The sequence below is a fragment of the Ostrinia nubilalis genome, chromosome 7 (assembly GCF_963855985.1).
Source record: "Ostrinia nubilalis chromosome 7, ilOstNubi1.1, whole genome shotgun sequence".
NCBI classification, from domain to species: Eukaryota; Metazoa; Arthropoda; class Insecta; order Lepidoptera; family Crambidae; genus Ostrinia; species Ostrinia nubilalis.
The window spans coordinates 10,699,880-10,712,197 of NC_087094.1; the positions used below are offsets into that span (position 1 = coordinate 10,699,880).

At 36.0% G+C, this 12,318-nt stretch overlaps 2 protein-coding genes across 2 annotated transcripts; both read left to right on the forward strand.

The window, feature by feature from the left end:
• The first annotated feature begins 373 nt into the window (after nt 1-373).
• LOC135073623 (organic cation transporter protein-like) lies at nt 374-2,278 on the forward strand. The gene has a single exon (XM_063967782.1). It carries the CDS (start codon nt 516-518, stop codon nt 2,133-2,135), a length of 1,620 nt encoding a protein of 539 aa, XP_063823852.1. The 5' UTR covers nt 374-515; the 3' UTR covers nt 2,136-2,278.
• Nucleotides 2,279-3,285: 1,007 nt separating this feature from the next.
• LOC135073625 (uncharacterized) lies at nt 3,286-9,718 on the forward strand. The gene is made up of 8 exons (XM_063967783.1): nt 3,286-3,506; nt 4,408-4,578; nt 6,080-6,414; nt 7,490-7,652; nt 7,731-7,826; nt 7,895-7,993; nt 8,426-8,637; nt 9,368-9,718. Exons 1-8 carry the CDS (start codon nt 3,351-3,353, stop codon nt 9,594-9,596), a joined length of 1,461 nt encoding a protein of 486 aa, XP_063823853.1. The 5' UTR covers nt 3,286-3,350; the 3' UTR covers nt 9,597-9,718.
• Nucleotides 9,719-12,318: the final 2,600 nt, after the last annotated feature.

Here is a 12,318-nt window from a genome sequence, read left to right on the forward strand (position 1 = left end):
ACGCTTATCTTATCTATCATCATGACACACCATATCGCACGACATTGTTAATACCTTTCTGATAATAGTACCTACATTTAGGAGGTTAAAAATATCTAGATGTCACTCAAAAATTTGAAAAATAAAATAAAATAAAATGAAGAGCAGATGATTAAGAGAGTCAATGACAATATTTTACATGTACGGTATTTATCTTCACCTTGAATTGTGATGATTTTATAAACAAGTAGGTAGGAACCTTGCAGATCTTATCATATTCACCTACATTTAAGAAGTCGTGCATCTAACAAAGTAATGTACGAGACCGCTATCGTTGATGTCGTAAAACAATAGATAAGAGTTTATAAACTTGTTGTAACCAATGTTACTCCGAACAGTTTGTTATAATATATCTGTAGATCAAATATTTTATTATTATATTGTAGTGACTGTAAAGAGAAAGATTGTTCATTAGTTATGACAATTTAATATAATAATCGAAATAAGTTCGACATAATAACTATAGTTGTTACATCATGGTGTCTACAAGAAGTAGTGAATCGAAAACAGACTTTGAAGTGGTTTTAAACAATGAATTGGGTCAATTCGGGAAATTCCAAATCATTAACCTGCTCTTCTTGTTTGTTCCCGCGGCGATATCGGCATTTATGGCTGGAGAATACATATTTTCCGCATCCAAACTACCACACAGGTGTGCTATACCTGAGTGCGATGGACCTAACCCAGAATATTCACCAGACTGGATTAGCTTTGCAATACCTTCAACATCATCTGGATTCGAGGACTGTAAGCGATACGGCAACGTAACGGATCAAGAAAACGTTGAAAATAATGAAATCTGCCCAGTGAACCTGTTCAATAAAAGCGTCGTAATAGCTTGTGAGACTTTCGTTTACGAAAGAAAGAACTCTGTGGTTTATGACTTCAATTTGGAATGTAACGAATGGTTAAGGGCTTTGTCAGGAACGCTGAATAGCATGGGCGCAATGATTGCGCTACCTCTAGCAGGATTTATATCGGACCACTTCGGACGACGAGCTTCTGTTATTTTCTTTTCGTTCAATGTAGCACTGGTTGGCGTGGTTCGGTCTTTCTCTGTGAACTATACGATGTATGCAGCGCTACAATTTATGCATACCGCTATAGGTGGCGGTGCGTTCAGCGCAGCTTACATATTGGCTACTGAATTAGTTGGCCCCAAATACCGAGTAATGACGAGTGCAACAATGTCTTCAGTGTTTGCTCTCGGACAAGTTTTATTGGGTGTTATTGCACTCCTTGTGCATGAGTGGCGGCATTTAAGCCTAGTTTTGTTTACGCCTATATTCCTCTTAGTCTCGTATCGGTGGCTCATCACCGAAAGCCCTAGGTGGCTACTCAGCAAAGGTAAAAAAGAGAGAGCAAAAAACACACTAGAACGTGCCGCTCGGCAAAATGGCAAAATAATTTCAGAATCTGCCATGGAGTATCTGTTAAATGCCATCCCCAACCAAATCGAAGCAGCCAAAAATACAAAACAAACAAATGAAAATCTTTTCTTCAGAGTTATAAAATCGCCCGTTATGTTGCGCAGATGTTGTACGACACCAATTTTATGGATCACGACGACGTTCATTTATTATGGTTTATCAATAAATTCTGTCAGTTTATCAGGTAACATGTACTTGAATTACATAGCAACGGCCGCGATTGAGATACCGGGTTTCTGGACAGCTGTGTTAGTGTTGGACAAAATAGGAAGGAGGACCACTTTGTTTTTGGGGTATATGCTGTGCGGTCTTTGTTGTTTAGGGTTTGCTTTTACGCCTAATAATATGACTGGGTTGTCGTTGTTTTTGTTTTTGACTGGCAAGTATTTTATTGGGTTGGTGATGACGTCGGTGTATTTGTATACGGCGGAGTTGTACCCGACGAGGCACCGGCACTCGTTCTTGGGGTTCTCGTCGATGCTGGGCCGCATCGGGTCCGTGATTTCTCCATTGACTCCGCCTCTGATGGTGTACTGGAGCGGCATCCCCTCGACCATGTTCGGTGGCATGGCGGTCATATCAGGCTTGTTAGTGTTAACGCAACCTGAAACACGAGGTCTGAAAGTGCCCGATACATTAGAAGAAGCAGAACGACTTGGAAAATAAATAGAAAGAATAGCAAATTAACTGACTACTTACCTAATATTGTTACCATTACGCTATTTTATTGCATATTATAATGTAACTTATTAGTATTAACCATGGCTGTGACTAAGTTAAGTAGGTATATTTTGTATTATTCAAGTGAAATAAAGATACTTAAAACGTTTTTGATTTACTTTATTGTTCTATCAGGCCCTAGTAAGTAGGTAATCAAGTTTTTCAAAATAATACTTCACCTGTGATACTCAGGCTTATATTATAAATAGCACGGTCTAATAACTTTTAATAATTAATTAATATACCTACCTACAATTAAATAGTTTGTCCTGACTGCATACTTAACTATTCTTAACATAGGTACGACCAAAACCACCAAGATAAAGTAGGATATTTTGGCTTTCTCGTGTTAGTTAATACATTTATTTACATGTATTAACCTCTTTGATGATTAATTATTTCATAATAAAAAAATCTAAAACAATTCCAAGCGAGCAAAGCCGCGGACAAACAGCAACAGGCGGTAATTATTTAGTGCACTAATAAAGTTTATTAAAGCAAAACGTAATTAAAGTATATAGCGGAAAGAAAGTGAAAACGTATAAACGCAATGCCATTTTCTAATTTATTACCCAGTTATCAATTTTTAATTACTTTTAAGTGAAATCGTCTGCACACCGATTACGTGTTTCATTTGCTAACATTAAGGGTCATGAAAATTTAGGACTCATAACGCCATCTAGTGTGAAAAGTGTAATTCAGGCTGAAAGATTTTCACTGCTTTCCATTTTCCCCGTTGGAACACGCGAAGGGACGTTGAAGGCACGTAGTATTCGACAGCTTTACTAGATGGCGCTACTAAAGAATCTTTCAAAAACCTTGCATAGAGTATTGGTTCCTGAAAATTATACAGATGGCGTTTAATTTATTTTTTCAAAATTTTTTTAGGTGTGGAGAATATTGAATCAAGTAAGGCAATAATAGTCGCTAATTTTCGCAATTATTAAACATAAAAAAATTAAGAAAACTGAAGAGAAGTTTGAAAAGTGGACAAAGTTTGTATTTAAATCCTCTGATAGGTACAAGATAGAAAAATAAAGCATAAAAGTCAATATTTGTGTCAGCATTTTAACTTCTGACAAACAATCTAAACTTGATACGAATTTTAGGGAACATTTATATTAATTATATCTACAATAACAACGATTACAATTTGTAGTCATGCCTTGCGGGAAACGGCCCCTCATTAAGAACTGGGACAAGCCGCGGAACATAAGGGTCATAACTCCGTCTCGCTACGAGCAAAACGAGGCCTCCGTCAAGCAACATTGGAAGAAAGTCATTCGCGACTTGGAGTTGTCTTACAAGGATGACGCGGTACATTGTTAACCCATAATTTACTAATTGATACTCTTAGCATTAAGTAAGTACAACATGTTGATTGGCAAAATAATAACGAAGCTTTCATACTCTACACTAGTCTACATACATACGTACCTACTCGCTGTATAAATTTAATACTTACTTTTAATTTAGGCAGTTGTTTAGATAATGTCCAAGCCAGGACAGCTGTAGTGGCGAGTTTGATTCTTGCGCACGACTAATGATGTGAAGAGCACTAATTTATAAATCACAGACACGCGTCCATCGCGTAGTAAGTAACGATTTTGAATCGTGAAAAAGCGGAATAAGTATAGGTCGTATTATGATCCTACTATCCTACTTATAATATTATAAATTCAAACGTTTGGATGTCTGGATGTTTGTTACTCTTTCACGCAAAAACTACTGAACGGATTCTGATAAAACTTTACAGCATTATTGTTTATAACCCAGAATAACATATAGGCTATAATTTATGACAATTTGTGACATATTAAATTTCACGCGGGTGAAGCCGCGGGCAAAAGCTAGTGTGATATACAGGGTGTTAGGTAAATGGGTATATGAGCCGACACTAGCCCATGTTAACATGGTCATATAAATGGTATGGTGAAGTCAGAAAATTGATATCTTCATTTTAATTATTTTAATTTGCATACAAATAGGATTTTATAAAATTTATTTTGTATGAAAATTAAAAAAATTAAAATTATGATATCAAATTTCTGACTTCACCATACCATTTATATGACCATGTTAACATGGGCTAGTGTCGGCTCATATACCCATTTACCTAACACCCTGTATACGAACATTAAAAAGTCTTCATTTCCGACGTTAAAGTAATATAAATAGGCCTCTATCTCTCCATTTTAATTATTTTTTATTTTTTAAGTTTTGGGAATCGCAGTGCGATACTGTCCGCGAGCTGGTGGGCCCGGTCATCTTCCACCGGATCGCGAAGATTTTCAACTTGCCGCTGGAAGCCTCCAAGTATGATCCCCAGTCGGACATCACGTCGCTTGTACCATCTGAGCAGTTTTACAAAGCAATGTCCACCTCACAGGTATGAAAAAATAACATGAATATAATTGCAAAAATGTCTTCGCACACTTTGCCTGAATAATCCATACTGACTACCGTACCTACGTACAACGGACTACAGACATACATATTTCTATCTGAAAACATCCTTCAATAAATTGTGAAACTGTTCTCATAAGATAAATCGATCACTACTTGTCTTTATTATATTATGTACAAATTTCTAAATGTTTTTATCACAAGTAACATTCTAGCCACACCTAAGGAATTCAGACATTGACATAATACCTAAAATTCAAGATTTTTGAATCTTGTAGTGACCGATATTCCAAATCCATACCATCAATATCCAGTCCTATCTCACTCATATCAACATCATAAATCATGTAATGACATTATTTTGCACTTCACCTACTTGATGATGATTGCATTCAGTTGGGATAACAATGTTTTATTTTGGTGCACACTTTATCAATAACATCATTGAATGATTTATTAATGTTAGTATTTACATCAATCTTGTTAACTTTCACTAACTATTTACGATTATTTTATCTACTATCTATTGGATACGTAGAAGGGTATTTAATAGATACCAAATTAATATATCAAAATTCTACGTATACCTAAATCAGTCCAAAAATGAACTAAGCTATTTCATGAAAAATAATAATCGCTCTATTTCCACGCATTATTACGAAGGAAAACAACCAATTCACAAAACAATTTATTTTCAGTTCTTCCAATTTATTGGAAGCAAGATGTATTTTTCCTGTTGTGGGTAGGTGGGATGGGATTGCTTTCTTTCAAGGGCTTTATTTTTAATGATATTACCTAATTGGTGTCTCTTTCTTTCTGTTATTTTCGTGATTTCGGTGGTGAATGGGACATGCATCATAATATGATGTCCATAATCACAAAGTTAAAATAAGTATATGATGTACCCTCAATGGTAAATAGGTTTTTCTATGTAGGTTCATTCTCCTGATAATAATTAAGTTAAACTTTTACAATTATTCTAAGACTCATCTTTTTTCTTTTTATTGTATGCCAGAACAAAGATAAAATAAAAAAGAATAATAAATTACATCATAAAATATAAGATACGTAAGTATTGCAAATATACTACGATGATGATGTTACGATGATGATAGTACTTACTACTACCTACTTACTCATACACGATACCTAATTGGACTAACTTATATAGATGAAGTTAGGATCTAAAACCTATAGCAACCTGTCACGTTCATCCGGGGCCAGCGTTGATATGTCATCTTCGCTACGTAAATTCAAAAAACAAATTTCTGAATTGTATACTCCGACGGTTAGTTAATAATTTATTGTTTTGCATTCTGTCACTTTGGCAACGTTATTGTTATCCAACATTCGGTGCATGTCGTGGCAACCTTTAATTGAGGCAACACCTTAGCTTAATTTATTTATAAGGAAACTGTGAATGTATGTTTTGTTGGTTGTCCTTAAATAAATAAATAAATAAAATGTAAAAAAACTATGTACAGATACAAACTCGACAAACGTATTCCATGAGCGACTTCGAGTTCTCAGTGGAAGAGGAACAAGACCTTCAAGAGGAGCAATCGGACCAATGGAGCGTTTCATCTGTCGCCGAGAGCACTGAGCTCAGAAAAGCCTCCCGTTCCAAATCTGCAATGAAAGCTGCAAAGTCGAAGTCATTTTCAAGAATGTTTTCAAAGTCGTTTTCTAAGTTTGTCATGAGCAAGACATTGCAAAATACCCACTCCAGTAGATTAAGAGCGTCGGAGGCGTCTACTATGGATGAGTCCGCAGACACTGACGATGACATAGAAGTACATGCTAGAAGCAGGAAGGTGTCGTAAGTATAACCCATCAAAAACAATACTTGTCAAAAAACCAAGTCTCGCAACTCAGTTGTTCTACGGTAAAAAGTTGTGAGATCCATGTAATACCAAGTCCAGGCCAGGAAATCTTTAACGTTTTACATAAATTATTGAATTGGCCATCGCACTAAATAATTTAATTTACACGTGTTTTCATGCGATGGCCAAGTCAATATATTTATGTAAAACGTTAAAGATTTCCTGGCCTGGACTTGGTATTACATGGATCTCACAACTTTTTACCGTAGAACAACTGAGTTGCGAGACTTGGTTTTTTTGACAAGTATTGTTTTTGATGGGATCTCATTTCTTTTTGTATTTTGTAGACAGCAGTTATGTATCTAGAAAACTGGACCGAAATTGAAAAATTTTACTCGACTTGGCGGTTGCACTACCGTGCCCCCAAATATTTTAGTTTTTCCTTGATTCATACACCAAACACTACTTATATTCCAAATTTGAAGCTTCTAGTTCTGCTAGAAGTGCCTTAGAATTTTGATGATCGGTGAGTCAGTCAGTGAGTGACAAAATTAAGAAACTTTGACCCGTTATAATTCTTAAACTACTGGTTCAAATTGAATGAAATTTGAAATATACCGTGTCTTTACAATGCCTGCATAGCTAATGAAAATTCAGCCTTCTAGTTTTATCCACAACGAAGTTACAGGCGGTCGAAAATGGCCTGAATTGCTTCGAGAAAAGGATGGTACGGCCGTGCCGCTTTTTTGCTCGACTTGGTGGGGGCACTGCCGTGCCCCCAGATCATAATTATTTCTACACGCTTTTACTTCCGTAACATTTTTATGCTGACTTATTCAGTGACTTTTTATTTGAAACAAGAAGAAGATACTTAAAGTTTGTTCCGGCTGGTTATATTTCAACAATAGGTAGAATTCTTAATACGAGTATTGTTAAAGAACAGATACTTATATCTTGCATTCTTGAGTCATATTTCAAATCAATATTTTACCGACTTAAGCCCACTAAATACGTTTATTTATATACTTCTGGTAAGCTTAATTCGTGTCATGATTGGGTTCTGTATTTCAGGCGCACAATTCACAGGCGTGTGAAAAATCCACATTTCGACATGCTATATTGCAATGAGTCTGAAACCGATATGATTAAATGGAAGTCCAAATATAAGCAAAAGGCTTTCGAAGTTTCGGCATCAGATGAATTCAGTAAGAAAGCTGAAATCATGACTAAGAAGGTACGTGCTATAGAGTAGGTAATAGAATAGAGTGACATGGCTATATGAATCAATATTTTTGCTTGATGCATTTTACAGATATCAAAAGAATTTTATGACTGGTGGGTTGGATTAGGTAATGTAGAATTCAAAAGTGAAATCAAGCGTCCAGAAGATATCGAGGATCTCTTCCAGGTAATTAATTTCATAGAATATTTTTACCAAAAAACTTACACATTCGCTAATATTGTTTCTGCTTACAGGTTTGGTTCGATGAACATGCTTCTCGCGGTCTTGTGTTAGATCCCAGGATTCTGCCTTGTGTGCTACAAAGCATTGCGAACTATGTCGGAGTGCCGAGGGTGAGTCCACTTTTAAGAAGTACCTATACCATTAAAATTGCAAGAGAAACTAAAAAAATCAAGACTACAAAATAGCACTTTTAAACGTACTTATAAGCATTGATACAAGATTATTTGGTAGAGTTATGTTTTTGTCTGAAATAATGAGTGCCTAGTAAGTTTGAAGCGTTTCATCCTAAACACAATAAATACATACTCGGAAATATTGCCATTAACTTATTATAACATATAATATACATACATTATTAAGGTAATTTATAAGTTTAACGAACAGCTCAGAAAGAATAAGTGCAATGTAAGAGAAAAAGCAATGACGAATATTGCATTTCGAATTCGACTGGACACCATTGGTGTGCCTTTTTGGTTAGGTCATAGCTGTCATTTCGATCTAATCTTGCCAGGAAACGTTTAAACCTGATTTCTTTGACGCAGGCCTCGTGCCCAAGAGTGCTCAAGAGGCAGATCGCGTACGACATCCACGCCGAGACGAGCCCGGCGCACGTCATGGCATTCGGCACCGGCTTGCCGCAGAGGATGAAGCACATCCCGCCCAAGAACAACACCGAGAAGATGTGGCACTGCGTCCAGATCCCCGAGGACTTGAAGACGATGGCGTGCGTGTGGGACGATATACAACATTTGACGTAAGTACTAAGTACAACCTGTGTAATAAAATTCTTAGCATTTTGGCACTTCTTCTCGTCGTGTCGCCAACAAACCTACACAGTCTCAGCCTAAAACTCTGCTACAATAGTGGCGATGTCAGTAGCATTCATTAAATCTTCCTGCGTGCAGTAGTTTGAGCACGCAAGGCACGACATCATGTGCTTCATCGACTGGAGAACACAACTACACTTGCACTCCAAGTTTGAATCATCTGAGAATCCCCACCTGAACAGATTTTCCTTACTACGGCTGATTTTGGCACTTGAGTGAGATATTATCTTACATGCAGCAGTCATCTGGTTTTAGCCGAATGATCTTGATTTATCTCAGTAGGTATGTACTAGATTTATCACAGTGATCTATTTAAAGATTTTAACCATCCTAGCAATTGATAGATATGAGTGTGAGTCTGCAGGATGCTCAGAAATGTGACAAATATAATTTCGGGAAAATAGTAAACGTGTCACACCTAAATACACGTATACACAATTACGTTATTGATAAGATGATATAATCGATGCTTCATAGATTCATTTTTATCTTACTGATACAGTTAAAAAATGTGAAAGTTTGTGAGGTTGGATGGATGTTTGTTTTCTTTCATGAAACTTTATAACATCAGAATAACACATTAACTATAATTTATAACGTTATTAAATCCACGCAAGCTAGTAACAGTATTATAATTTTATGTTTATTGTCAAACAGGTCAACAAAGGCATTCCACAAGTGGCTGCAGCAGAGACCACACCTGCCGATGCCGCCGTGTCTGAAAGCGCTGGATGCCGCCGGGGACAAGAAACAGCTGTTCGTCGTGCCCTCCGATTACGTGGTCAAAGATAAGAGCGCCTCCTCTTCAGCGCAAGAACTGGCCCTCCCAGTCTCGCAGTTCGATCTCGAGCTGAAAGAAGTGCTCAGCAAACTATTAAACCAATAGACTGTATACCGACAAATTTTCAATCGGCAATTATTTTTTATCTTTTATCTTGATTCCTTAACTTCGTTCATATATTAATAAAAAAAAAATACAGATAAGTTGAGTGCCGTTTTAGTTGTCAATTCCGTGTGCATTTATTTGTTTTGCCATGAAAATGAATTCTACACCACCTTATTCATACACAATATTGGAACCGAATATAGATGTAAGTACTGCATAATTTTAAACGTTTTGTGAATTAACTATTCTTTAATTCAGATGTGATATAATGATGATAATTTATATTCGTCTATCACTATAATCATAGATGTTACGTCAGTTTTAAATATGTATGACGATTGACGCATGGTCCAATAATTACTACAACATTGTCATTAAAGTCGGACCAATAAGTTAGAATTACTCTAGCTTTCGCCACGGACTCGACCTCTTGAATATCGCACCGTCGCAGAAGACATTATCAGGCGCGTTCCCCTTTTAAAAACTGGAATAAAAACTATCCTCTGCTTCCAAAATTAGAAAATAAACATTCTTAGGGTGGATTCGACCAAACAAGAGTTAATATTAATCTCAGAATAAATCGTCAGTTTTGACATATTTCCCATACTGAAACTGTCAATATGTCAGTTATACCAGGAGTTATTCTCGGATAAAAGTTTGGTCGGATCGGGCCTTATACGGTCGATCGCCAACCCGCTGGATAGACGCCATCACAAAGGCCACTGAGTCCACCATAGTGAATGATTCTATCTATTGCTGAAAAAATTATGACAATCTGTTTAGTAGTTTTTTTTGTTTAATGCAACCAAACTTCAGTTTTTGAGTTTATCGTGAACCAACAGAGAGACGCAGCGAAGGGCTTTTTTATGTGCAGTGCCGCCTGTCACTTGCTGCATCATCGCAACAATCTCTGAAAACGTGCTAAATGGTTAAAAATCGTTTGGATTTCAATTACATCGGAAAATTCCATTAACATTGGAAAAATAATAATCTATGACCACAGATGTAATTTTCTAATATGCAAAAAAATATATAATTTAATTTATTGTTGAAATTGCCACCGCCGGACTATTGTGGTGAACCCACTTTTTAACATAAGCATATTATTAATTTAGCTTACCACTACGAGCGTAACGGAAGGAACGGCGGGTTCATCATCATCATCATCATCATTTCAGCCATAGGACGTCCACTGCGGGTTCAACGGCGGGTTAATTAATTGTATTTACAAATTGATAATATTCTTTAAAAATATTTCACTCACCCTATTTTCTAGCTTTTGTCTCTGTTAAAGTGGATGACAACAAATATGTATTTTAAGACATTACTCAGTCACTAGTTGGTCGTTGCAAGTAAAATGGATTGCTTATATAAAGTAATAATCTTATCTTTATATATTATTATTGCTCCCAAAAATAAATTTCACGTTGTAAACATGCGCTTGGGATTATGGTTTACATCTACCTTTTTATGACGGCCGGCGCGGCTACCTGGCCTGATGGTTCACAGCCAGACAATTACGGTAGTAAGTTGTTATTCTGTGCTACAATCACGTTTTAAGGATCAAATCCTGAAAAAATGTTAACCAATCCTAGTCTATATCTCTTGCTGCATCTCAAGCTGTTTTAATCAAACATTTTTTTATTTTTTTCGCGTTCCATTTGAACTAAAATAGACCCGTTGAACTTGAGACCCGTGTTTCTCTATTTTAACCAACTACTAGAGCAATGCGATTCACAAGCTAAGCTAAGCTTCAACAGTTGTTTAAAAATATGTACAGTCACGGAATGAAAAGGTTCGTCAGTTTTCAAATTGATTCCTTCAACGAATTGCGAGCACATATTTTATTACCTTTTGAAACTATGTTACAGAATAATCTCGAGTTAGAGAAAATAATCTTTAACTGTTCGTCAGTAAAGTTCAAAATTATTCAGATCAAAGTTGTTTGACGATTTATCTTGTCAAGAAGATTATTATGATTGATAAACTAAAACCTTCTTGTTGGTTCAACCTGCCATTATTATTTCTATTAAATAAAAAAAACTATTGTCAATTGGTCAATGTCATCATTGCATTGCACTGATGGCAACAAGCAAAACCTTATTCGTTAGCAAAGCAAACGTCATATTTATTTAAATGTTAGCAGCACTGTTTCTTGCACTGTTATGTTGGCAGATTTGACTCTTACAGTACCTAGTGCAAGCGAAAACCGACACTAAGGTGACGAACCTTTTCATTCCGCGACTGTACTTGTTGATGTATCCGGCGAGAAAAAAGCTTATTTTCCTAAATTGTTTCATTTTCTGCACTTATTACATATGGATATTTGGTTATCATATTCACTTTGACCAGCTGTGGACTTCATTTGACTAAAACGAAGGAATTGCTCTATATTGCTCCACTTTAAAATGACGTCATCATTTCCAAAATATCTATGAATTGAGCAATTTCATTTACCAGGTCAACGCACTTTTTGTTTTTATGCTTGAATTTATTTTTTTTACTGAATTTCTACTATAATGCTTGTACAGTCGCCTGCAGATTAACAAACCATAATATAAAAGATTTCTCTAATGGATTTTTAGCTTTTTTGTTTAAAATAGTATAGATGAAAAATATGCAGTCAATTAAAGAAATGAATGGTAGGTAATATGATTGCGACTCTACATACTTACATTCCAAACTGAGAATATTTTTTACGACGATCTATGGTTAACTGTTT